At 48.3% G+C, this 27810-nt stretch overlaps 1 protein-coding gene across 3 annotated transcripts; it reads left to right on the top strand.

Annotated features, from left to right (window-relative positions):
* The first annotated feature begins 302 nt into the window (after positions 1-302).
* LOC142027005 (E3 ubiquitin-protein ligase TRIM36-like) lies at positions 303-27810 on the top strand. Of its 3 annotated transcripts, none has more exons than XM_075020565.1 (10): positions 303-383; positions 9700-9934; positions 18103-18428; positions 20753-20899; positions 21974-22069; positions 23012-23265; positions 23916-24040; positions 24584-24877; positions 25172-25469; positions 27009-27810. In XM_075020565.1, the coding sequence occupies exons 1-10, from the start codon at positions 321-323 to the stop codon at positions 27361-27363; spliced, it is 2193 nt and encodes a 730-aa protein (XP_074876666.1). In that variant the 5' UTR covers positions 303-320; the 3' UTR covers positions 27364-27810. The 3 variants fall into 3 exon arrangements, with proteins under 3 accessions (XP_074876666.1, XP_074876665.1, XP_074876667.1); XM_075020564.1 differs by having other exon boundaries at positions 18085-18428; XM_075020566.1 differs by lacking the exon at positions 303-383 and adding an exon at positions 8543-8655.

The raw sequence follows: 27810 nt of genomic DNA, 5'->3' as shown, positions 1-27810 counted from the left end.
GCGCGCCCCGCCGCCCGCCCCCGCCGCGGCGGGGGGAGAGCTTCCCGCCGGCGCCCTGGCTCCCGGGAGCATCCTCCGCCGCGGCGGGGGGAGCGGCGGCGCGGAGAGCATCTCTCGCGCCGCCACGGCTCCCCGCCCCACCCGCGGCGAGCGCCGCGGGGGGGGAGGCCGGGGACGCGCGGCGCGGCGGGGGGCGGAGGGCGGAGGGAGGGAGGGGGGGAGCGGCGGGGCGGCCTGCCTGCCTTCTGCCGGGGCGGCCGGCTTTTTTCCTTTCCTTTCGTTCTGCCGGGGCGCGGCTGACCCGCGTGGGGCGCGGGGCCATGGCGGTGGGCGCCGAGAGCAGCCGCTTCGGCTACATCTTGGACCTGCTGAAGCGCGACAAGGTGGGAGCGGCGCGGCCGCGGAGCCGCCCGTGTGCGGGGACGGCGGGACTGCCGGGGGTCCCCGGCGGCGGCGTGTCGGTGGGGGTGCGGGCAGGCACCCCCAGACGCCGGAGGGGTGCGGGCAGGCACCCCCGGGACGCTGGTGGGCGTGCGGGCAGGCACCCCCGGGCCGCCGGAGGGGGTGCGGGCAGGCACCCCCGGGCCGCCGGTGGGGTGCGGGCAGGCACCCCCGGGGACGCCGGTGGGCGTGCGGGCAGGCACCCCCGGGCCGCCGGTGGGGTGCGGGCAGGCACCCCCGGGCCGCCGGTGGGGTGCGGGCAGGCACCCCCGGGGACGCCGGTGGGCGTGCGGGCAGGCACCCCCGGGCCGCCGGTGGGCGTGCGGGCAGGCACCCCCGGGGACGCCGGTGGGGTGCGGGCAGGCACCCCCGGGGACGCCGGAGGGGTGCGGGCAGGCACCCCCGGGGACGCCGGTGGGGTGCGGGCAGGCACCCCCGGGCCGCCGGTGTCGGTGCGGGCAGGCACCCACGGGCCGCCGGAGGGGTGCGGGCAGGCACCCCCAGCGCCGGAGCGGCGTGCCGCTGGGCCGGCGGGCGCCTGGAGGGGAGAGTCCGTTCCCTCCGCAAGGGGTTGTCGGGGGTTCGGGTCTTCTGGGGGGGGGAGGGCGGCGGGGAAGGAACTTGGCTCGTCTCTAGAGCTGACGCACTTTGGGGGCTCGCCCGATACTCCGCGGCTGGCGGGTGAGGAAGCTCAGAACCGCTGACGTGCCAAGCGTCGCTCAGCCCGGCACAGCGAGGCGCCTGCCGGTCCCGCAGCCTTCTGCTCGGTGCGGGACAGCTTCTCCTGCGCCGCTGTGGAGCTGCCGGGCTAACGCGGGCCGCGCCCGTGCAGCCCCCCACCTCCCGTGTAGGGGTGCTTCGTCTGTCACCCCTGCACGGCCGGACTGGCTGCGGGCGACGCTGGCGTGAAAAGCGTCGCCCCGGGAAGTGGCTCAGGGTTGGCGCATGTTGGGAGGGAAACGAGCACGTGCGTTCCGTAGGAAAAGGAGGGGGGAACCCAAGCGCTTGTACTTGTGAGCTGCCGATAGGTATAAAAACCGGGGAGCGCTTCTTCCGCCCTCCCCCCAGAGACTCTGCTGCGGTGGGTTTGGAAAAAGGTGCTGCAGTCACGGTACCTTTAAACTTAAAAAAGCGTGGCAAACAGGGGTGTTATTGGAAAGGCGGTTTGTCCTGAACGCATCCTGAAGGCCTTCCAGCTCATCTCCAGAGGCTGCCTGCACACGCCGTCTTTTGCGCCCACCCTTCCTCCTCCTTCCTCCCCCCCACTGCCTCTTCCAAAAGTCGTGGATGAAACCTCAGAGCAGATGAGAGAGGAGCTTCCCGCGTGATGTTCTGTGGCTTCTTGCCCGGGAGTAACCAGGCTTGGGGCTCCAAAGGAGAATTCGGGTGGCCCAGCCTTATTCCTGCCCATTTTATGCAATACACAAAATCACAGAGGGTTTCGGGCAAGAAACTCCTTTTGCCTGCGACTTCCCTTTAAGGGGTGCTGCGCCTGCTCCGTATCTCACAGTGAATGAGTCTGTGCTGGCCGCTTGAATCGGACACCCTCTGCAAGAGCCTACAGTTCGTTAGAGAGCCCAGTTAGCACAGTAGCGTGAAATACGCATGTTTATTACAAACGGCGCTGGTGTTTATACATGGAGGATTGCCGAGCCCCATCCTCAGAGACAGCTGATGTACCTGAAGAGGAGCAGTAGCCGTCGTGTGACCTTCAAACGCTTTCCGTAGTGGCGGTCACTGCTTGAGGCTCCCCAAGGGCCAGCTGCGAGACCTCTCGCTCTCCACATCTTCCTCTTGCATTTCCTTACCTCTGGACCGGGGTTTTAGATTACAGCCCTTTTGTAATTTATTGATGCTGTCCAGCAGCTTGGAGGTATTCTGCTGGGATAATTAAGCAGCCTTCTCAGGTGACATAAATCATGCCAGCAAAAGGACAGTTCTGCATGGTAAACTGTATTTGCTTCTGGGCAGGATATTAACTGCTTAGAGGTCCCAGCACTCCAGCTTCCCCTTTCCCGTTCTCCCTTACCAGTAAAGCTTTTGCAGCAAAGCCTGAGAGTGTTAACCTGCTCTGAATTAGCGGCTAAGCATCAGGCTTTCGCTGAGCAAAGAACTCCTAGAGGACCACAACTGCGATAACTGTACATTACGCTCACCTCTCGCTGCGTAAGGTCCCCGACAGGTACGATACGTCAGCTCGTAGGCCCCATGGCGCTGTGACCTCTGTCGGCACTCGTGCTGGTTTTCGACTTAGCCTGCAGCCTCTGTCAGGCTTCTCAAACAGGGCAAATCATTGTATATCGCTTTTCCCTGGGGGAACGTCACTTCAAAAACCTGTTATCTCTTTTAATGATCTGTACTAATTATTCCTCTGTGCCTCTGTTTCACACACGCAACTTGCACATGTACCTGGAACAGAAAGATGCGTGTAACACTTTTAGCCCCAATAAGAGAGTCCTTGTGTAATCTGTATATCCACAACATCTGTTTAGGCTCACTACGATACTCTGTGAGATATTCTGGGCCTCCGAGGCACCTGTCGCAAACGTCACAGCAGCATCTGAGCACTCCAAAACGCCCCTGTGAGATAGATTAACAATTAACTGCACTTTGTAGCAGAGGCACTGAGGCAGAAAGAGATTGTATGACCTTCTTTCAGGACTCTGAAATCCCAGTTCAGATCACAGCAAGGAGGGACGCTCAACTGTCTCAATATGACGCAGTATTCCAGAAATGGTTTCAGGCTTCTTTTTTTCCTCTCTCTTCTTCACTGTCTGCAGGTTTCCTTTTGCAGAAGTCAAACACACGAACGCCCCTACAGTTATTCACCCTCACTCCGTTCAACATCATCTTACTTGCGTAGATGTGTGTTTTCTTCATTGGAACGCATCTGCTTCTCTTGTAGTATTAACGTCAAAGAATTTTTAGATGCTGTAAAGGAATATTTGTGTCCGATGGGGGTAACTGATACCAACAGTTGCCATCCGTTTTGTAGAACCATTTTTGGGCATTATCCTGTAAGTGGAGTAAAATCAATAAACCGATAAAAACCAATGTGAGTTTCAGAGCGAGGCTAGCAACACTGACACTGTCCTTGTGCACTAGCTGTTGACTTCACTGAAATAAGGATCTTGGCATGCTCCATTTTTTAATCAAACCCCTTGCCCTCTCTGTTTTTCCCTCACTCATTTGCTTTGTTTTACCACCAATTCCTACCCTCCGCATGCTTTGCAGAAACTGACAGTTTGTGATTCATAGGGAACAGCTTTAAAAACATTTCTCCAGAAAAAGCATTTAGAGAAATAGATACAACTAAAATCAAGCCCTAAGCCCATATGATGTGAACGTGAGAAATGTGTAAAAATAATTTCAAGGGCATTTCAGATTCTGCATGCCCTCCACCTGGACCTTGCAGGTGACACTGATTTCTGTCCCTCCCTTCTGCCTGGTTTCATATAGTGGCTGATGTACAATCCTCTCGTGGTAGCATTTCAGCTTTTCTCCAGGTTAGAGCAAGACATGGAGCTGCACAGGGGTACAAAAACCAAATCACATGAGGAACTCAAGAGAGGGAATACAGCAAGGTTTACTAGTGGCTGCGGGGGCGGGCGGGTGGCTCTGGGCTACCTGACTCAGCTGAACTGGAGTTCTCCTCCTCATCTTTCAGAAGATAAGGCTTTACGTATTTCTTGCTTATGCGTAGGGAAGTGCTTGTTTGAGTCCTATGAGGAGAATAGCTCTTTTAACAGCAATTTTCTTCCATTTACTGAGTATCCAGAAATGTGCCAGGTTATGTCTATATTATGAGGGGTATTTGAACAAAAAGGTGACCTGGGTTAAAAGAGCATGTAAAGAAAACTTGGAGTTCAAATTCAGGTGACAGCTTCAGTTAAGTACTGCAGAGGAGTCTGAGTTTGAAATCTAGCAGCTAAGAGGAGTTAAAATCCAATTTGCCTGTCTTCACAGCTTTTAATCTGAGTTACTTCGAGGAGTTAGTCAGCCTGTGTGGCAAAGGTGTGTTTCCACAGCTTAGCCATGTCCTCATCGCTCCAGTAGTGGGTTCTCTGAAGCACCTACAAGAAACCAGGACAGTGGGATATGACATGGAAAGGACGAGCTGCCAGCCTTGCCCTCGGTGACAGGGGTAGCTACAATCTGAAGTGAAGGAGAGAAGGCAGCAGGACAGAATACGAGTTCCCTATGCGCTACGTGTGTATTGTTCGTATTTTTCATGCCACATCTTTATGGTGTCAGAAACTGAGCCTGTGGCTGGGCTTCCTGTAAATTTGATTTTATTTTTTTAAAATGTAAACCTTTTATATTCCAAATCCTTTTCAAAAATAACGTTTCCTTTCTGCTAAACAGCAATGATTCGTTTACAGGTACGATTCCTAGTTCAGAGCTGGGGGGTATTTTGACTTGAACGCCATGTATTTTGGGGAAGCTTTTTCATTATAATTCTTTCATTTGCTTGGCAAGTGATTACGATGTGGAGGGAAACTGCAGAGTCCTCTGTGTGGACTGCTGTCTGTAGCTGCTCTTTGGATCCCCTGCAACTGCTGCTTTCCAGGTGTCCTGGGCATGAAGCAGAGTACTGTACCCGTGGCAGTAAGTGAAAAAGTAAAGATATACTGAGCCGACTTAGCACACTTTGAGATGTGCTAGCTACAGATGCTACCCAAAGCTGACGGCAAGCCCAATATTCTGGCAGTTCGATGAGCGTAGTCTTTATTGGCTCAGTGCTCTGTGCATAGCAGTGGCTCGCGTGACCTTCCAAACTTGTTCGGTCCAGCCGATCAGGTCATGGGATCCGTTAGGAAACCCATCCAGCCATGAGGGTTATAGGCCTGCAGCACATCTCTGCAGAGCAGATAAAAAACTAGAGTCAAAGGATTAGGGATTGATATTTTTGTTTTATGACAAGAGGTCCTCAAGTCATCGCTATTTTCATGTTGAAAAATCCAAGGTCTATAGGACCTTGCTGGCTGTTCAGGGTGACACAGTTGAAGGGTAACCATCAAGACGACAAAGATAAGCCTGTATTCCTGAGCTAAAACAGGCACATTTCTCTCAGGCAGCATAAATTCCTGCCTTGTTGCTGCGCGAACACTTTACCTTTCAGCCTGCATGACTGAGAAAATCCTGGGGAAAAGAGTCATCTTCAAGGTTCAACTTTTTACATAGAGAAGCACATCGCATTGCTGACAATTTACAGAGAGTGAGATGCGGGCTAAAACGCCACAGCATCCATCCTGGCAGAAAGTACTTCCATTGCACAGGGAGAAAAGTGTCTCCCTGGTAATTCGGTCCACAAGACAGTCATCTTAGCTCAGGAACAAATCTCACTATTCATCCCGTGTTATCTCCACTGTGGACACACTGGCTCTGCTCTGATGCAAGCCTAGTGCAAGGCAGGTAGCAGCAGTTCAGTCAGATGGGTGCAGACCAACAGGGAACTGGCTCCGGGTCGAGCCACGGTTGCAAAAGCAGCGTGGAAAAAAATGTCTAGGAAAGCTTTGGTCTGAGGACTGGACTACTGAAGGCAGGGGAGGTGTTGCCAGAACCTCCCGAGCGCTTTGGGGCAGGGCTGTGTTGCTTCACGCAGTAGGACCCCAACTGCATTGTGTAACAAGTGTAGGATTTCTATGGCTTGTTGAAAACCAGTGCCGCATCCTTCCTTTGAACTGTACTGACAGTTAATGCAAATGAGCGCTCGGGAGACTGCTGCGTATCAGTGATTAAATTAACAAGCACATTTAACCTGAGGTAGGAGGGAAAACAGGATGACGGTCCTGTCCCCGTCCCCGTCCCCCCCCAGTTTCTGTTTTGTGCTCCTGTCTTGGGAATGCAAGGCATGCCAGCAACGCCTGGTCAGACGCTGCCTGCTGAGGGGGCAGGAGCAAATTATGAGGGATGTGTTGTACTATCTTGACACTTTCCAGGTAGTACTCCATGTAAAAGGAGTGAGTCCCTCCTTAGCAGAACAGGTGTCCAGTCGTGTGGTGGAAACAAAGCAGAAGGGTAGCTCCGACTTCTGGGGCCACGCTGGTCTTACTAACCCCTTCTGCAGAGGCTGCCAACAGGAGTCTTTTCTGACAGCGGTTCGTGCTCTTACCTTTTTAAAGTACCAGTGATTCCTAACTGGTGTTGTTTCCTCCCAGTACCTTAAAGCTAATGCGAATTTTGGCACTGCCGCGGCAGCAGTCCTAGGCTGGGGGGAGGATCAGACGGCTAGTGAAAAGGTGTGAGTGCAGAAGGGGGAGTTTTGCCCTTTGGAGGCCTTCAAGGACCTTTTCATCCGTCTACCACCGGAATGCGGTGGAGGGGGAGGTGGTAATTCAAATCCCGCTCTGAAGTACCCTGAAGCCGGAGCAAACAGGCACACAAACAAGCTAATACCTTAACGATCTATTAAAGGATTGCTCAAAGAGTCAGCCGCAAGTCCCAGTGGTGACAGTAGTTGGCACTGTGGTCTGCCTGAAGGCTGTGGGAGGCCAGGAGGAAAATGCGTGCTCCAGGTTTGTCCACGCTAGCAACACCCTCCTCTGCTGGCACCTGCACCTCTGGCGTGACGTGCAGACTAGTTTGCCTTGCTGTGCCCCAAAGACGAAATTTCTTCATGCCGTTTCAAAGGCGGCAGCAGAGCCCAAGGGGCTTTGTTTTGTTCCGCAGCTGATCGTTTATTTGGCACCAAATCAACCGCATCCAGTGTCAGCGATGGGTAGCGTGCTAATGTAAACAGGGGCTTAGTAAGAGCTACGTCCTTTAAGGCCTGCCTGTAACATCAGGAAATTTGGGGATAGTCCAGGTGGTTACGGGATAATATAGTTACTGCGATGCTTGCAAATCATTACTCAAAACACAGTTGGAAGGCTGAGAAAAGTCCTTCCCAACCCATCCCCCCATCCCCTGCTCCCCCCCCTTCCCCGCCCCCCCCAGTCAAGTGACGTGTTTCAGTTTGAATATGCATTCTGTGCATTACCGACATTACTGGAGTCGTTTCAAGCAGAGTAGCCTGTGTCTTTCTGAGGGTGGTTTCTAAAGTGAACGTGAAATAACATCTTTACGTGTGTTCTCTAGGAGGTTTTTTGGATGCCGGATGTGCAAAACCCTCCCCGCTGTCCTCCCGATTCCCGAGCGTACTTTTCCATCCACATTTCACGTCCAGGCCGCTGAAGCCCAGGTGTGACTAGTGGGGGTCACTACTGTGACCAAAGCCCAAATGAGACCCGTCAAGCGCGTTTGTTTTATTGACTCACGGGGAGGGCAACTCTGAGGGGAAAAGGAACTTCTTGTCCCGGTGCGAGTCTTTCGGGTAGGCCAGGAGGTCGACCGCAGGGTTTGCCAAACCGACAGCACTCCCTCGTTCACGGGATCGTCCAGGCTCCCCCGCTTCTGTTCCCTCGGCCTCCTTCATCGTGTCACGCAAGGACACCGCAGGCTCTCGCTCCCAGTTTCCCGACCACCCGCTTCCCCCCTTAGCCTAACGCTACGGCGCGCGTCCGCAGCGGTGGCGTCCGCGCCCTCGCCGAAACCCGCAGAAGCGGCTGGAGATGCAGAATGTTTTCGTCCGTTCCGGCCGGCGGTCGACGGGGCGTTCGCGGCCCCTCTTCCCCGCGCTGCGCGGGGAGGGCAGGAGGTGCGGGCCGCCGTGACGCCCCCCGCTCCGCCCCAGCTGCCGCGACGGCCGCCCGGTGCGTGCCCGCGCCGCCTCCGGAACGCGCCGGCCCCGCTCGCTTTCCCGCGCCCCGCGCCGCTCCTCTCCCCGGGGGCGACGCACGCCGGTACCCCGGCGGCGGGGTCTCGAGCGGGGAAGGCGCTGGCCGCTCCCCGCCGCTGGGATGGGCGGCACTTCGGGTGCCGCCTGGCGAAGGGGACCCCCGCGTTCACGTAGAAGCCGCTCGTGCGCCCCCCGCCCTCGGGCCCCGCCCCTCGGGCCCCGCCCCCGGCGGGACCGGCACCGCGCTGCCCCCTGCCGGCCGCGCGGCCGCGGCGGGCGGGGCCGCCCCCGCGCCGCGCCACGCCGTTGCCCGGTGCCCGGTGCCACGCCCGCGCGCCATTGTGCGCTGGGCGCCGCCGCTGGCCCCGCCCGGCGGCCGGCACTCCCCCCCGCCCCCCGCCCCTCGGCGGGACGCCTCCCGCCCGAGCTGACGGCGCCCCGCCGGGCCGGCAGCCGCCGCCGCGGGGATGGAGGGCGATCGGCTGGAGAGCGCGGTGAGGAGCCGGGGGACGCGGCCGCCGGGTCGGGGTCGGTCGCCTCGTGCCGCGGCGGGGGCGCTCGCCGCCGCCCCTCGGTGCGCGGCGGCGGCGGCGGCGGCCCGGTCCCTGCCCGGTCCCTGCCCGGTCCCTGCCCGGCTGGGTGGGAGCGGCGCCGGCGGCAGCCCCGCGGCGCTGGGCTCGCCCGGAGGGCTCGGGCCGGGGGCCGGGGGCGCGCCGGGGAGGCGCTCCCGCAGGGGCGAGAGTAAAGCCGGCGCGAGTCCGTGGCGGGCCGAACGGCGAGGACGCGGGGGGGGCGAGCGGGGCGAGCGGGCGGCCGGCGCCCCCGCCCGCAACTTGATGCTTCGAAGCCGGGGCTCGGTTGCCGCCGGCTTTCCCGGCAGGTACGCCGGCCCGGGAGCGCGGTGCCAGGTGGCGGTGGGGTCCTGGAATTACGGAGGAGCCGCGCAGATCCACGGGCGGCTCTTTGTGCGGCAGAGAAATAGAGAAGGGAAGAAGAAGGATGGTCCCGACTCGAACTGTCAGCCTGGTGAAGCCGAGGCAGCTGCAGTCCCCAAGTGTGAATTCCGCGGCGGGAAAGCCTGCCGTGTAACCAGCCTGACACCTAAGCTCTTTTTTTTCTCCCCGTCCCCCGTCCCCCCCCGGAAAAGCCAGCGAGCAAGCCGAGTTCCACGTGTGGACTCCTTTTGTTGGGAAGTACGGTTGCTTTCCCCTCCCTAGGTCCTCGAGTGGAATTCAGACTGCTCCCCTCCTCTCCTTTCCTCCCCTGCAATGCAGACATGACCTGAAGGTGCACTGAGTTTGCCTAGTGGCAGCGTTCGTTTCCGTCGAAACGAGCGTTGTCGGCGCCTTCAGAAATGTTAATTGAGACTCGTTTGCAGCGTCGACCAGAGGAGTGCTTCAGACCATCTAAAACTGCGCAGCGGTTATTCCACAGAGCTGGGCTTTGGTGGCATGCAGACGACATGCAGCTGTGCCCCGAGTCTTGCTGGCTCACGTTTTCTGCGCTTACACTGGTTTCTCCCTCTTTCTGTCACGAAGGTTACCATTAAGGGGATCGAAAGAGAGCTCATCTGCCCGGCGTGCAAGGAATTGTTTACCCATCCGCTGATCCTTCCTTGCCAGCACAACGTCTGTCACAAATGTGTGAAAGAAATACTCTTTGCGTTGGAGGACGCTTTTGCTGATGGAGGCTCTGAATCCTCTAATCAGAGTAGCCCTCGAATTAAAATCTCTTCTTCTAGCATGGACAGAATTGACAGGATTAGTAGATCAGGTATGTACCGGAATTTTTGCGTGTTTTCCTGATGGATTTTATCCATTAGACTGATTTGAGCTGAATGGTGTCTGTGTTGGTAAAATGTCTTCCCCGTACTCCTGACGTCCTTAAAGGGGATAGCGCAAGTCTTGTTCGTTCTGTGGCAAGAACAATGGCAATATTTTTAAGGAGAGTGCACTGTATTTCATAGATAATAGACTTGTCTTTGTGGCATCCTGTAAATCTGTGTAACCATTGTGTTTGTTTATTCCAGTTACAGCGAGATGCAATGGCATCGTGTTCCATAGCGTCCAGATGTAGATTTCAGCAGTTTCATTGCCTGTCAGAAGTACTGTTGAGGTGGTTCTCTCAGGTTTCGGCCAGCCTAAATTCAGTAGTTCCAACTTCCTTCTGAGCCTCTGCAGACTTTGCAGATCACGGCTTTGTCCTACCCATTCCATTGTGCTTCCAATAAGTCATTTTCCATGGATGATGATCATTGCATGGTTGCAGAATTGGAGGACAGATGACCGTAAGAAAGACGACTGCACCAACAGTCTCTTTCAGTGTGCTCTGCTCGAAGCTTTCAGGAGCGCGGAGCTGCAGGACTGCTCACGCTCTTTGTGCCATCACACTAGAAAGATTCTTACAGCTGTCTGCGTAATCCACGGATGAGTCGATCCGCTTTCACGCAGATACATCACAAGTACTTTGTGCATGCTGTACTTCTTGAAAGAAACCTTGGCTTGGCTTTTAGGCTTCCTTCTGACATAATTATCCACTTTAAAGCCACGCTCCACAGTGCTCTGGAAGAGTCACCCACAAGACAAACCCTAAAGCTGTATCTTGCATTTCATATGTTACTAACATTCATCCTCCCCTTCCCAGTTTTCAAAGTTCAAATGTTTCATTTCACCCGCTTCTTTTAAACAGCTCCCGAGTTGCTAGTACTGGTGCTCTTTCAGATCAGTTTGGTGAGTGAGTGCTGTGTTTGCTATAGCTTGGCTGGTTGAGGCTTACATGGTTTGGGGGAATCCCCAAACCAAGTGGCTGGTTATCTTCATTACGGTCCTATTTTCTAGACGCGGGGTGCACAGCCCCACAGTCACTGTTTAGCTCTGCGTACATTTCAGCTGCTTTCTGAGCCCTCTCTGACTGCAGTGTTCAGTTTGAATGAAGAGAGCCCGTGGGTGACTGCCTTCTCCCAAATCCGAGTCTATTCCCTTTTTTCCCCAGCGAGCGTAATGTTCTGGGACGGCATCGTGCGCACGGACCGAAGCGGTCACCGGTTTCTGCTGCAGCTGTCCGATTTACGTTTTTACAAGGCGGACCTTGGAGCACCAGGCTGGGTTCCCCGGGAGCGGTGGATGCACCGCGGGTGACCCCACCTCCCTGTGAGAACTGGGGCTGGTGAAGCGTGGGAGTATCAGACAGGCTTCACGCGGGGAGCTGCCCCCCCCACGCTGCCTTCAGCAGCGTAAGCGAGGAGGTAAATCCTTCCTCTCTCATCGAAAGCTGCCCTCCAGCTTCCTCCCCGTCGGGCAGTAGAAATAGCGACGTAGCATGGCTCGGCCCGCACGCGGTGCTGCGGCACAGTCTGCCCGGTGCGCTGAGGAGGCAGAGCTCCCTTGGGAACCTGACGTTTAATTACTACTAAATGTGCGGAGTTGAGTTCGCAGTGCTGCCATAGCTGTTGGCTGCTCTTCTTGCAAGGCTCAGCATTACTGCTTGTTATGCCCTTAATGAGAGGGCAAGACCGACCCATTCCTGCCACTCCTGCCCCCGCTGCCCCCCCCATACCCCCCATACCCGCACACAAGTTGTGGCAGGGGTTGTAATCTTTAAAGCCACCGTAGTCCGCCACCATCCCAGCAGACCGATGGGAAGTTACGTGTGTTATCTCCTCATCTGACCTGCTAGTAGAGGGAGATGAATGCTTTCCTAAAGACTTCATACCTGTTTGATGAGTAGCAAGAGAGGGTTGAGACTTGGAAATAATGGGCTTTCCCCCCTTCCCCCCAAAGAGTGTTGGGCAGATGCACATCACAGGAAAATTATCTTCTCAGACAGTTCAGATTTGCAAAATGAAAAGCATATGGAAATGGGAGCTTTAAAGGACACATTTGGACATTCAGGTTGTACTGTCTTTGTTTTTAATGTTACAGGCATTATAGCTCCATTGCTATGTAGGGTGTGAGATTTGCTCTCAGATGTTTGGTACCAGTAATGTTCAACCCGCTTGCAGCTTGCATTTGTACAATTCTCGTCTTGCATCTGACGTACCCGTGCTGTGCACTGCCTTTCTTAATTCATTTCGTGATCCGTAGGGGAATTTGTAATAAAACAGCTCCATAAGAGAGAAAACATACAAGAAAACATCCACAGTGGGGCCTCATATGTGTAACAAAAAACCACTAGAATTTCTGGTAAGCTTATGGAGGGCACGTCACTGTCAAGACATTATTGTTATATTTGAAAATGTATACGACACCTTCCTCCCGCTGTGGGTTTTTTCTTTTTGTTTCACTTAAGGAATCCCTGCTATCTCCATAAGGAGTATCATCTATTTAAAATGATTTTGGCATTTAAGTTCTTGAGATGCCAGAAGGAACTGCTCCGTGTTCCGTATTTGTTGTGCACACGCAGCTTGCAATTTACAGATACAATTTATCTTAATGTAAAAAGGCCGGAACTGGTAGAACTCTTTATTTTTCAATTGAAACGGAGTGCGTGTGCTTCTGAAAACCTAATGTGTTGGTTTAAAAAACCCCCACTGTTTATGTTTTATATAAAATAAGTTTCGATTAAAAGATAATGTTGCATATAAAATGAAAATAAAGGATATTTCTTATTGCTAATCCATCTTCTGTAATGTTACTGCAATTACAATGTTGGTGTAATTAGAGTAAAGCATGTAATGTGGTTGTGTTGACACTTGCGCAGCACTGACTGATAATGCAGAAACTGAATGTTTCAAATATCTCTCCATGCGCTCCCCGGCCCCCCCAATCTCTTCTTTGTCCTTTTTTCTGTTCTGCTTAAATACTACAGTTGTTTCACATGCTAGGAAATTAAACGTTCTTGCCTTTCAGCCCTGCAGTAGTGTAACAGCCACAGGAGAGAAAACAGTTGATGTTTTCGTTTGAAAAGTATCATTTCGTAAACCAATGGTATATCTCATTTTTTGATTTCTAAACAGCTTTCTGTTCATTGTTTGCAGCCTCACAGAGGAGGTCTTTTGGGTGGAGAGGTAGAAATGCTTCACTTCTTGTATTGGCTAGAGATAGTCTAGCATTTAGATCTCAAGTGAAATATTGTTGGTTAGCATATAGCTTTTGTCAGTGGTCAAGTCCACAAAATGGCTTTTGCAGTGAGCAAAGGTACAGCAGAGGACTTCTATAAGGAAAGCTTTTCATTCTGTTTAACACTGACTTAAAGGTCAACTGGACTGGAATTCAGTTAAGGGTTGGATTGTATTTTTTTTTTTTCTTGTCTGTATGCATGACTGAATATACATTGATGGGTACAAAAATGCACGTTCTCTCTTCCCTTTGAAGCAAAAACCCAACAGTCCCGTTCCCCCCCCCCCCCGCCCCACACTTTTTAATTTTTAAGAGTTTACATGCTCAAGTTTCAGTAAAACTGCTGTCTTATTGGTAGTGAAGTGTAATTATTAGACTGTTCTTTGTAACATTGAGAGGTCGTGCTCGGCAGTCAGTTTTAAATGGAAGGTCATACTGGTTCTTCATTTTATCTGAGCTTGCTTAATTTGATAAAGAAGCAGGTTGAAGTTTACACCATGTTAATCTGAGTAGGTAGTTCTGGATCTGGCCATTAAGCACAGCACATCAATATGCGAGGAAAACTAAATATTTCAAATTGATACACTTGTAATGTTTGGTGTGCTTAGTGACACAGTCGGGTTGAAGGATAGCCAGTGTCTCTTTGTTTTAAGTACATCTGATTTCCAACTGAGCTAGTCTGAGCATCTCAGCCACTGTGTGGGCTTGTTAACATAAATACTTCCTTTTTTTTAATGTGATGCTTTGTCACAAACAGGAAAAAAAAAAAGCCCAAACCTCCATCTTGCCGTAGTATTGACAGGTACATGAACAATCCATAGAAATACTGTGTCCTTCAAGAAAGACACGAACTAAGCTAAACACAAATCTGAATTTCACACTCAGTGGAGGACAAAGCAGCTAATCAGAAGGGGAAGTTTAAATTGGCTCAGTTGAAGACTGAAAGTGTCATAAACCAAAGATACCGTAGGACACTAGCAGAGCTCTTGGAAAGCTGTCCTTATCTGCTTTTTTTGCAGAAAGCACCCTTGATTTGGGGAAGATTAAAGTATCTGAAAATGACATTTTGCAGCTACTGACTTCTCTCACATTTTTTTTCTTTTCTTTCTTCCTAAAAATTTGTTCAAAAGCATTAACCGAGTCAGGGGTTGGGGGTAGCAATATACATTTACATTTTTTTAAAAATTTTTTATGAGAATCCAGTTGACTTTTAAAATCTTTATTCTTTAAGCTCTCACACATTTAACTTCCATGTCTTCCATAACCATAGAATTCTGGTGACACTGTTTACTTGGAAAACACAATTTTATCTTTAAGATGTCTTAGCCCTTTGCAAACCATCAGCTGCAGGTTGGGCTTTTCAACATTTTAAGTGTTGGTACCTCTCCTTGGGAAGAGGACATTTAAACATTGCCTTTGAAAGACACACTTAAGATAGCTCTTTGACTTGAGTCTTTGCAATCTATATCCTAATATTTGTGAGTTTGGAGTCTGAGCATTAGCATATGTTGTGCTAATTTTTGTGCTAATTTTTTAGTTAAGCATTGAGCTATTCATTGCAAGTGGAGCAGTCTGTTTACAAACCCCAGTGGAAAATCTCTTGTGATGATTCCTAATATTTCGCAAAATACATACTTGTTTGTTGTAAATCAGATTGACAAAGTGTAAAAGAGAATATGGGGAGGACCTAATCTCTGAGCCGCACGTCTAATATGACTACAAAATCCATGGGTTTTGCTGCTCTGATTTTTTGTGGATTGGGGGGTTTTTTGGTATATAAGCAGAGTTCAGTTTTAGCAAGCTGGACAGAAGGCCGATAGGAAAGGTAGTCTTGAAGTAATTTAGCACTTCATCAGTGCTTGCTTTTTAAAATACAAGCGTAGAAATCCTATGAGCAGAAAGCAGACTAATTCTTACTGCATGTTAATATTTCAACACTCGCCAGGCAAAAAGAGGATGTTTCCATACTTTAAATGTTGAAGTGGCAGAGCATGCCAAGAAGTTTAGCAAGTAAACTTTCAGGGTTTAAAATAGGGGAAAAGAACCAACCCTAGGCTCTTAGAATGCTGTCAAAGAAAAGGGGTGAGACATCTGAAGGTGCACAGGACTTCCTTGATACTGGATTGCTTTCCATAAGCAGAGTGTCACCAGTCTTCGAGAGCATGGCTCGTGATGACGGTCTTGTGTCAGTCCACCACGGGCAGAATGAAAGGCCTCCATTGGGATGCAGCTGAACTCGCCTTTGAGTTAAACAAACACCCCTTCCACGTTTGAGCCGCTTGGGCCAGACTTCAAAAGCATGCTACTGGATACGAATTTCAGATAGTATTTTTAAACTTGACCACTGCACCATGGTTTTTCCTCTTACTATGTTGCTTTGTCATTGCTTGCTCTCTGCTACAGCGTACTGCTTGTAGGCAGTCCCTGTACACTGTATCATTATTTTCTTAGTTTTAGCAAATGTCAGTACTCCAGATGCCTTTCTGTAGCTGTTGACTGCATGGTACTGCATGCAAAATCATCTTTTTGTTCAGGCCATTGTAGAAGTCTGTGTAGAAGATCTCTCTGTGTTCCTGTGTGCAGTGCTAGCTTGGAGCATACATTGCAAATACAGTTTGTGTTTCACTGCTGTGGCTGTGCATTGCATGTGTGTGTGTTGCACAGTGTATGCCAAGTTGCAGGTACTGCAGGACATACAGTTTGAGTAATTAATTCACTTCAAGTAAGTACTAAAAAAAATAAAAAAACCCTAATCTGTGCTTCCCTGGGCCAGAGAGTTCTGTACAGTGGCTTTTGTCACCCATACTGTTCTGTAAATGCAGTCTAGTTGTTCTGCTCAGAACCTACAGAAAGGCATGAGACCAGCTGAATTTGAGACTGCCACCTTGTACACACTTACTCATGCTCTTTCTGTGGGTTCTTAGCTGGCAGTCGTGCATAACTACCATGGGACACATGTCAAAGATTTTTAAAGGAACTGGTTCCTTGTGGGAGTGTTGGTTCGGGTTTTTTGAAGAGACTGGAAAGGCCGTGATGGGAAGGGAGGTTTTGGATTGTTGGGTGAAGCAGCCACAGGAGAGCAGCACAAGGCAAGTGTCTTTTAGATAGCAGCAAAGGACACTTCAAAAAGAAATGAAGCCTTGACATTTCTGATGGGAAGATCTAAATACAGACTAAATACAGATGAGAACAAATGTCCCCTTCTGAAGAAGAACCTATTTCAACACTAAGAATTCAACTTTAAGTCGTACCTCCATTTACAAATGTGTTAGTTATACCAGCGTGCAGTCCTCTCAAAGGGATCTTAAAACCACGCCCCAGCTACAAAGAATGTTTTTTTTTTCTTTGTAAGGAGAAGCTGAGAGGATACATGTTAAGCCTAAACACTGGCTTGCCCTGCTTCAGAAATACATAAAGGGCTCTTTTTGATAGTTGTGTCCTGTGGGTTCATGAGTGAGACACGGGGATGCACTCCCTGTTTGATAGCCTCAAGAACGTTACCCTTGTAAGTAGCTTTTGGGTCTGCGTGAGCCATCCCCTTGAGCAGGCTTCTTAGGCTTGTGGCTTTACCTGAGCCTTTGATCCCTTTATTTTGGAGAGGAGGGGAAATTTGTGCGTAGCTGTTTGGTAGGAGTGCAGTTTCTCTGCTGTCTCCTTTTGAAATGAAAAGAGATAGACGTACCCTGTGTAACCATGCAGATCTGTGATTCCAGAGGAGGGCCATGAAGATGATCAGAGGGCTGGGGAACCTCTCCTATGGAGGCAAGCTGAGAGAGTTGGGGTTGTTCAGCCTGGAGAAGAGAAGGCTCCAGGGAGACCTTACAGCAGCCTTCCAGTACCTAAAGGGCGCCTACAAGAAAGCCCAAGAGGGACTTTTTACAAGGACATGTAGCGATAGGACAAGGGGTAATGGCTTTAAACTGAAAGAGGGTAGATTTAGATTGGATGTAAGGAAGAAGTTCTTGACTGTGAGGGTGGTGAGGCACTGGAACGGGTTGCCCAGAGAGGCTGTGGATGCCCCATCCCTGGAAGTGTTCAAGGCCAGGTTGGATGGGGCTTTGGGCAAGCTGGTCTAGTGGAAGGTGTCCCTGCCCATGGCGGGGGGGTTGGAACTAGAGGACCTTCAAGGTCCCTTCCAGCCCAAACCATTCTATGATTCCCCAGTTGAAGGTAGAAGAATCTCTCAGGCATAACCATCTCGGCATCGCCTTTGGTGCGCGGGGCTTACTTAGCAGCCCTCCTTTAACAAGGCCATTCAGCAAGGGCCAAGTCAGCCTCTGCGTATTTTGACTAAATGATTTGTCTGGGATTTCATACAGGTAATATCTAGTTCTTTTGTTTTCCTCTTTATTTTTAGATGATGCCTCTTGGGATGAGCCAGATAAGCTCAACTCAGCCAAAGCAAACTTGAGGGAGCTCAGAGTTGGCTATATTTGTCTGGGAATAGCTAGTCTCACAGTGGAAATAAGCATCTTTCACTTCAATATGTTACGAAGCTGTTGCTCTCTATATGGGCACCCAGTTAGCCTAAAACCAGCTGGTTTCTGGAAGGGTTTGTGTTTAGTGGTTTGAAAGGCTGCAGCTTGAGTGCATCCAAAACTAGATGAAGCAGATAGGATTGGAACAGCTAAATTCGTCTTAACATAGATTTAAGTTTTAGAGCAGTAGTTTGCAATGTCCCCTGGACTCAGACATTACACTGCCTTGTGGTGGCAAATGTATTCTCTTTGGCTTGGCAGACTGCATATGAATTGGTATTGTACTGGTTTGGACGATGTGCTACAATAGTTCGGAATTGGTTCATAAATTCCGGTGCTTCTCCCTTTAAAATCTAAACCTCTTCTGTTTATGCTCCTCCTAAATCAGGATTTGGTGTCTACACAGGCAGAAAACGCAATTCACTGACTCCTCGATCGAGTCTGTTTCCTTGTCCGGGTTGCCAGCGGGATATTGATCTTGGAGAACGTGGCATCAATGGCTTATTTCGCAATTTTATTCTGGAAACCATTGTGGAAAGGTACAGACAGGCAGCCAGGGCAGCCATTGCTATTATGTGCGATTTCTGCAAACCTCCACCTCAAGAGTCCACAAAGAGCTGCATGGACTGCAGTGCAAGCTATTGCAATGAATGTTTCAAAATACACCATCCTTGGGGAACTGTGAAAGCCCAGCATGAATATGTAGGACCAACCACCAACTTCAGACCCAAGGTAAGGATACCGTATCTTACAGAATTTGGGTTGTGCCGTTTGGGCACAGAATTTGGGTTGGACCGTTATTGCTTTACTGATTATTGCTGTTATTTATTGAGTGAACCATAAGCTTTTGTTTTTGTTGGTGATGAAGTGGTTGTTGTTCAAGAGGACATTGAGAACATATTTGAAGGGGACTCTAAAAATAAGGATTTTTTTACTTTGGGGAATGGATTGTGTTATTTGTGATTTGGGTCTTTATTTTTTCTTTTTTTGGAACACTTAATGATCTTGAACATCTAGAATGGGAGTGCTTTTCTCTGAAAGTCAGGTTAAGGAGAATGCCTGTGTGCGGAAACTTAAAAAACCCAAAACAACTGGCCTCCCCCCTGTCCCCTTAAGGCAGGTTGCCTTTGGATGTTTTGTGTCTGAACTGGATCCATCACAAAGCATCTTCTTCCTCTTCTTCCTTGCATCTAGCAATAGCAAAAGGTGGAGTTCAGGTCTCTGTTGTTATTACACCCTGTTATTTTTTTAGCTAGAGCAGAAGAGAAAAACATAATGGCACGTTTTCTACTTTATATACTGCTGCTGCTGCTGCACTTAGACAAAACAGAGTGATTGCAAGTTCCGTTACCTTTGTTTCTCCTGCTAAGTGTAGCGCAGAACATGGCAGTGTCTGTGGCCAGTGACCTTGCTGGAGGTCCCACAAGTATTGGAAACGCTGGTGTTCAAAGAGTCCTGATTAATTTTGATTAAATTAAGTAGATCTGATTTAATGGGCAATGCGTAAGAAACTTCTTGACTGGTGGTGTACTTTCTTTCTGAGGCTGGAGAAATCAGAGCCTCAGAAGTCAGCGAGCTGGCAGATAGTGAACTTCTAGAAGTCCACTTAGTGCCGTTTTTCTTGAGTCTAACACATTCATTGTAGTTAAGAACAAGCATGAGCTTGGTGTGCTTTAAAATGCACTAGCACACAGCTGTCGTTGTGAAATGTCCCTTCATTGGATAAATGGGTAAGGTAAAAGTTTGCATGCTGTCTTCCAGCTCTTGATCTAAAATGCTGCACAGCTCCTTAAAAACTTTGCTTCTATGGTACCTAAACCCTCACTGCTGCAATGTTGCTACTTAAAACCACCAAAGGCATCTTGTGATCCTTGTGTAGTCATAAAGGTACCATGTTGTTATACTACATGCAGACTGAATTTGGGTTTAAAAGTCAGGAGTTGTATTCTATTGAAGCAGAGCAAAAGGGGGAGAAGTGGTTCAACTGAACTTTACTGTGCTCTTATAGAGACTTTTTTGAGGACTGTTTGAGCGTAATATAAAGAAAGAAAAGTGCATTATTTTCATTGCACTGCATTGTTAAGACCTGAGCTGAATGCATGGAGTATTTGCTGGTCACCTGAACAATGTTCCCAGTCATCACTTTAATTTACAACCAGGCTGGAAAGCACTTTGTAACGTGTGTGGTGGGGATGGGAAAAGCACACACTGGGCTGATTGTTCTTGAATTTTGAGAGAACTAGACAAGGTAATCTGCTACCCTCTTCTGTCTCCAGCTTGCAGGCTGTAATTCTGGCTTATACAGGGTTTCTGTTAGGTGTGACTATGCACTGCTGTGGAAAAATTCCTTCTACAGACTAAGAGCATGACCGCAGTGTTTGGAGATGTCTGCCTGCACAGCCCTATGTGTGTGTGTATGTTTTGCAATGGTGTTTAAGCTGATACTGGAATTAGCGTTCAGCATGAACAACTCGTAATTGGAGTCAGACAGAAAAATTGAAACACTGGAGCCTTTTGTCTTTAAAATGACTGTGACTGGTGGTGGTGGTGGCTGCATTTCGTTTGTTGCTCCAAGAGCAATAGTTATGTGGCTGATCAGAGTCTAGCTTAAACTTAAATCATTACCATATTATGGCAACTCTTGCTTTAAGAAACACTTCATAGCTGTTTCAAGAGATGCTGGCACGGACACGGTTAAATTTGACAGGGTGGGTGTGTTGTATGTTGCATTTACAGGTCTGAACAGGAGTGTAGGGAGTCTGAGGCATGCAAACAACTTCAGGGATTAGCCACAGGGTTGATTGCAATATAGAGGCTACATGATGTGTACACAGACATTGCCACAGGTTTACTGACTGTAAACCTTGTGAAACAGTGTGTTCATCTGCTGGCTGTCACTGGCATGGCCACATATAAAAGGTGGAAGATAAACTGAATATAAAAAATTCACTAATGACATCAGACACTGCTATGGGATGAGTGAGTGGTTTGATGGCTTGTTGAGCCCCTCAGTTTTTGGAAGTACCCCTGCATTCGCTCTGCTCTTTTTTTTTCAGATTTTGATGTGTCCAGAACATGAAATGGAGAGGGTAAACATGTACTGTGAACTCTGCAGAAGGCCTGTTTGTCATCTTTGTAAACTGGGTGGATGTCATGCAAACCATAGAGTAACAACCATGAGCACTGCCTACAAAACCCTTAAGGTAAAAGTAAATACTGTTGGACCTGGCCTTAAGAAGGGGAAGAGTACTGAGCTTCTGGTGTAAGGGCAAACTCCTTCTGGCAGGAAGCCAGGACATGTGTTTAGAGGACACTGAACTAGTCATGAGGCATGCTGTTGGGCAACGTCTGTTAATGTATATATTAGTGTGACATAGTGCACCTCTGAGAAACTAAACTGTATTTTCTATGAGGCTTGAAACATAACCCCTTAAAAGTGCTTTCACCTTATTTTAGCCGACTGTACAGCAGTACTGAGCAATGTCGAAGGTTTAAGCAGTTAATACTTTACAGTCTAGCTTTTTTAAGATAAATGTCCTTGTGGCTTGGGTTAGCTGATGCTTTAGAAGCCCTCCTGAAAAATTTGCATCTGAAGTATCTGTTGGGACCTTGTATAATTCTGAAGTTGCATAGCTGTTAATTCCCTAAGCACAGTACAACAGGGAAGACTTGCAAACGTTGCTTTGTTATTAAAGAATGATTTCCTGCTACCTCCGCTTCTTCCTTTTCTTCCTTTCTTGCTCACAGGGGGAAAAAAAAAAAAAAAGAAGACCAAACCAGCCAGCCTGGTGCTCTTTGGCCTCCTTGACTGTTTGCAAGGCTTTTCCTGTACAACTGTTACCTCTTGCAGCTAAGGGAGTGCAGAGACACTCCCAAGTTCATGCTTCGAAACACTATTTTTTCTAGCAAATCTTATTACAAATGAGTTAATAACTAACAAGGCTTTTCTGTAAGTTTTAGTAGTGTCCTGAAGCCTCGTGTTCCCAGCCTAAGAGAGGGTGACTCCTGTGGCTGGGGAAGAATGAGCCAGCTGAGGCTGTTACCTCTTGTCCTTAGAGGCTGTGCCCCCAGTCCTGCTCACAGCAGTGGCCTCATATTCCTGTGCAGTCATCAGAGGTCACCGAGCAATTCTCCGCAGGGTTGCTGCTCGTGACTGGTGGCAGGCTGCTGTCCTTTTCACTAGATAAACCGAGCACGAGTGGGATGTTCTGCCTGCGCTGGTGGTCAGTTTGGGTGGGATACCCTTACTCTGCCAGTTTGCTGGTTTTTTTTAACAGGAGAAGCTTTCAAAAGATATCGAGTACCTCATCAGTAAGGAGAGCCAGGTGAAAGCTCACATCACACAGCTGGATCTGCTGCTGAAAGAAACAGAGGTAAGAGTGGCTTGTGGGTTGTCTGGGGATGGCCCTTGCAGGGACACAGCAGGGACTTGAACTGTTTTTAGTGAAGTGTTTCAAATCCTTTGGGTTTTTTCAGTTAGCCAGTGAAACAATTTCTGAACAGTTTGTGTTAGTCCTGAATCACACACGGTAAGACCTAGTCCTGACAGCATGGGAAATTTGGGCAACATACAGATACAGGGGGAAGTTAAGTTTTGGGTGCTGCTGTAAGTTTAATTGAAATAAAGCTTATTTGATACCTTAACCAAAGAGAGGTGGGTTAGACTGACAGCTCTTGTGTATTAATGGTGCTGCACAATTTACACTGTCTGTTTGCCTTGAGGATGTTGCAGTAAAGTCAGAATTAAGGGCAAAATCTCCCTGCAGAGGAGCCAGAGCTGGGAGCTCACATACAAGCTGAAAAACGCAGTGGCAGAAATTGCAGGAGTTCTGGCACTTGCCTTTATCTTGATAGAGTTGTCTTCGTACTTCGTAGTTCCTTTTATCCAGGGCACTGGGCAGAGGTGGCACTACAGTTCTGAGGGCATATGTGAGCAACTGGGCTGGACACCCAGTTGAGGGTGATTGGGGAAGGTGGAAGAGCACCTAGCTCTTGGGCATGAAGATTTCAGAGACTGACCTGCTTTTACAGTGCTTTTCGATGAGCTGTTCAGACAAATGCTGTGCATAATTCAAGACATAATCAGAGGAGTACTTTCCTGGTCCTCGTTCTCTGTGTTAAGATAGTAAATGCTCACTAGCTTGGGTGCAGTGCTGATTCCATTTTCAGTGCTGAAGAGCATAACAAAGCTCATTAGTCTTGTCTGTCAAATGGATGACTAGATTGCTATGATACCTTCAGCAACCTTAGGTGTGTTTCTGTACACAGTCACAGTGCTGCGGGCTCTGTCTAAAATGTCTTTTGTTCCCTCCTAGTGCAACAGTGAAAGAGCTAAAGAAGAAGCATCTCGGAGTTTTGAGAAATTATCTCATGTCCTGGAAGAGAAGAAATCTGCAGCTCTTAAGGCAATTGAAGCCTCTAAGAATTTAAGGCTGGAAAAATTGCAGACGCAAGCGGAAGAATATCAAGGGCTCCTGGAAAATAATGGCCTTGTAGGATATGCTCAAGAAGTGCTTAAAGAAACTGATCCATCTTTCTTTGTTCAAACAGCAAAACAACTTCATGTCAGGTATCTTAATTATCTTCTGTTTGAGGTACAGGCACTGTTCCAGGATGTCTGGTCAGTCATACTCTTTTGACACCTGCTAGCAAAGTATTGAATGCAGTACCTTGTATTGCAGATGCTCAGGAGATGGTCGTGGTACCATGCAGTAGAAATTACTACATGACAGTGTGCGTTAAGGAACAGCACACAGGAGGGGCTCTGTCCTGCGACAACGCCTAGCCTTGTTCAGTAGGACTGCAGTGGAAGGGTAGCCCATTCAGCTCACTGACACATTCCTTTGCTCAGAGATTGTATTGGGTATTTGCAAGTTAATCTAACAGGTCTCTTCTGGCTTTAAACTCTTTGATCTTAATGGTTGTTCTCTGTTAGTGCTTCACACCTGTTTTGTTCTTTTGAACATAATGCCCCAAACTGTTACAATGCTTTGCCAGCTGAACAATTACCTGTTCCTTATATTTACACTGAGCTACAGAAAACCTTTAAATTTTGCATTTGAATTCTGTCTAGAGAGGCAGAAATTTCTGGGAGGCATCAGTGAGTACATGAAAACAGAACTTTTTTTAAAGCAAACCCTAGCATTTTTACCTTAAGGAATGCAGACATGTGAATTCCCTTTTCTCTCTTCTGCCATACTTCTGCTTCTGTGCTTTCAGAATCCAAACAGCTACTGAATCTCTGAAGAACTTCAGGCCAGCAGCTGAAACTACTTTTGAAGACTTTGTGGTGGACATAGCCAAGCAAGAAGACATCCTTGGTGACTTGGCCTTCCATTCCAATGGTAAATAGCGAGAGCATCAGGTCTTTCTCGAGTTACGGTTTTAAGGGCTTCTCTGGAAAGAGGCAAAACTTATGCAGGGCTGTAGTTGCAGAACTCGGTGTTGTGACTTGTGTTGTCCCTTCTGTCTCCGCGATCCACAAGGCATTGCCTGGTACAAGGCTAACTTCAGCTTTGATAAAGAAGCTAAGATGCCATTGCATTCAGTACCAGTTTACACTGGCTTTCAAAATATCGTAATTAAATAATACTAGGTCTTCCGAGAAGCTTTTTGTTGTATGACAGAAAAGAATAATTTTTATATGTTTTTTTTTAGCTGCCAGCAGAAATAAGTAATACAAATTTCAAAGTAAAAACAGAAAACAGGGGATTTATTTAAGTGTATGAACAGAACCATCCTTGTATGCACTCTTCAACTAGGCAAGTCAGATTTCACTCGCACACACGCGGTGCTATAGCCACTCAAGAAGGGGCTTGTATTGTTAACTCTGAAACGACATATATCTGAATTTGAGGTTTTTTTCTCCTGAATCTCTGGCATTCCAGGTCTAGAAACACCAGAAATCAATGAAGAGCAGAGCAGAGTCTACAACAAAGCTCTGATCAGTTGGGAATGCCCTGGGAAGACAGACTCAGCTGATACCTATGTTCTTGAGTATCATAAGCTTAATAGAGAAGAGGAGAGTGCAACGTGGCAGGAGATCAAAGTTTGCAGCAAGAGCAAAGTAATATCTGATCTTGATGACAACAGCAGCTATGCCTTTAGAGTTCGAGGATATAAAGGGTCCATCTGTAGCCCTTGGAGCCGAGAAGTTATTTTGCATACGCCTCCAGCTCCAGGTATTGGATTTTCTTATGTCGACCAGGTGCTGAATCCATGTCTGTCAGTGTTCAGAGCTGTAGGTGGTTTCCAGTAGCTCCCGGACTTCTACTGTGCTGTTACTGGTTGCATAAATGTTGAGAAACACTGTTAAGAAACAGGTTAAATGGGTAGCATACTGAGACTTGCATGACATTCCTGGTAGCCTTTAAAAGTGAGAAATTCTAACACCCGTGTGACTTAAAATGTAGTTTATAAGCACAGAAGGTCAAATACTTAACTAAGAGGAAATTTTTGGGGATACTGTTTTTCAGTTTTCAGTTTTCTTTTTGATGACAAATGTGGGTACAACAGCGAACATCTCCTGCTGAACCCAAGAAGAACCTCTGTGGAAAGCAGGGCTGGATTTCCTCTACTGCTGGGATCTGAGCACATGCAAGTCGGATGCTACACAACCCTGGATTACATCATTGGTGACACTGGGATTGCCAAAGGGAAGCACTTCTGGGCTTTTCATGTGGAAGCCTATTCCTACCTGGTGAAAGTGGGAGTTGTTTCTAGCAGCAAGATACAGAAATTGTTCCATAATACCCATGATGTGACCAGCCCAAGGTAAATTCCAGACTCTTGCGTAATACATGTTTTATATAAGGAGATGGCTTTTTAAAAAATAAATTAAGGGTGAGTCTGGTCTCAGTTAGTACGCAAGGAGAACCTAACCAGTGGAAAGTGCTTGAAGGGTATGGTGTAAGCAGCTTGTCCTGTTCACCCCCCACTACTAGTAGAAAGAAATTCTAATTATCCAGAGTCCTATTTTCTTTCTTTTTGGGAACGAAATCTTTGGGAAAGAAATGTCAAGATACATCTATAGGGATGTAAAGCAAGAACGTAAAAAAAAGCCGTCAGTTGCAAGATTGAAGCAATGCTTAATCATCAATAGTAAGACTCTGCCTTAATTCCCTTAGCATACGAGGTTTGGCAGCCATTCAGAGGTACAATGTTCACTGTGCATATCTGTGTAACTTTGCTGTAGTTTGCATCATGGTGGACTCAAGTCACTGGCTTATCCCAGGCTATACGCTTGCTTACAGTACTGGAGTGCTACTGAGCACAAGCCAGAGTACAGTGGACAAACCAGCAAAAAGATCTCCAGCTCTCAATTACAGTTGTAGTAAGCCTGGATGTGTGCAGGAACTGCAGGCTGGGAGGCTATCTCCTGGGAACTCCTAACTTTTTCAGGAATCTAACAAATGTATTGGCTTCCTCCTGTATAACATAGTGAAAGTGTAAAAATGCAAATGCCTTGAGCTGCTGAAAGTCAGATGGAGCCTTTTTGCAAAGTGAGAAATTAGATCCTGATTTCCTGATTTCTTTTTCCTTATCCACACAAATATCTGGAAAACTTTAGCTGACACACATCCAACTTGCCCCCAAACACCCCAAACCTGCACACCTAGCTAGGGATTGTCCGCACAGAAGAATGCGTGCTTCTCAGCTCTGTCTTCATCTGGGGACAGGAGTAGGGGGAAAAGCATGTAAACTGAACAAACCTAGCTACAAACTTTCCCCACTAACCAGCTGGGGAACAGGGGTTCACGGAAGCCTCCAGGCAGAGCACTTTTAAAAAACAAACAAACAAACAAAAAACCCCCAACCAAAACCTTAAACCACGGCTTTACTTTTGAAGACAATGTAATACAGCAGTGTCATGGAAAACTCAGAGGACAACAGTAACGTTAAATGTATTTACTGGTGCTGTTTAAGATTACGTAAATAAAGTTAAACATATGTTGTCTGTAATGATTAGTCATATTTGCTAAATTACTTCTCAAGTTAACTAAGTTACCTGTGGGTTCATTAATGATTGCCTAGCATGAGTACATTTAGATACATCCACTCCTTAGTAAAGCCTTCTGTGGCCTCGTCCTCAGTAGTAGTGTTTAGCTGTTATTAATTGTTTGAGGTGGCCCAAGTAACTGTTCTCCACCTACTAAATTCATCTTCCCTCCTGGCTTAGCTATATTTTTACCCCACAAGTTTTTGTGGTTGATAGCGTGGTGTTATCTATCATACAAAAATGTTTTCTCCAGTTCATGTCACTGATCACGCTTCAGAATATGACAAAAGCAAATGGTTGTTTTTCTGTTCTAGATACGAGCAAGACAGTGGTCATGACAGCGGGACTGAAGATGCCTTCTTTGACTCATCACAGCCTGTCACACTGGTCACTTTAGGCATGAAGAAGTTCTTTATCCCCATGACACCTGCTTCCCCCAAGGATCCAGCAAGCAGAATCCTCCCCCTGCCGTCGTGCTTGGGCATCTGCCTTGACTGTGACAAAGGCAAGGTGGGGTTTTACGACGCAGGTCGTATGAAATGCCTTTATGAATCCAAGGTGGACTGCTCTGGCATGATGTACCCAGCATTTGCCTTAATGGGTGGCGCAGCGGTTCATCTTGAGGAAGCGGTCACAGCAAGGTATGGGGAGTACCACGATGACATCTAGTGCAGTAATCTCTTCCCATTGCTGTTCTGAGATGGAAAATGAAAGCAGAAGAATTCTACCTTAGTTTTCAGTCCTGATTAATTACATTCTACCTACATGTTGCTCACAAGCCTCTAGGCCGTGCTTTTTTTTAACAAACAGTCCAGACACTTCCCACACCAGTGGGAAATGTTCTTCCAGGAACTCTCCTGCCTTTCTTGTGATCTGTGCAATGCTGTTATCTGCAGACTTTCTTCCCAGGGGGAAGCAGGGAAGAAGTTTGACTAGCAACCAAAATTACTCTTCAGGGGTAGAAATCTGCCTTTTATGTAACTTAAATCTACATAGTCAGTTTTCCATTGAATGAAGTCAAAGCTGATAGCACGTGATTGCTGTTCTCCTTTTAAGAAATCTGCCTGAATACCTCTGAAGGGTCAAATGTTTTCCAGTTAACCCCTGAGCAGCAGA

This window comes from Buteo buteo, chromosome Z (assembly GCF_964188355.1).
Source record: "Buteo buteo chromosome Z, bButBut1.hap1.1, whole genome shotgun sequence".
Classification (NCBI taxonomy): Eukaryota; Metazoa; Chordata; class Aves; order Accipitriformes; family Accipitridae; genus Buteo; species Buteo buteo.
The sequence above is the reverse complement of the archived record's forward strand: the minus strand, read 5'-3'. Positions and strand labels throughout refer to the sequence as shown.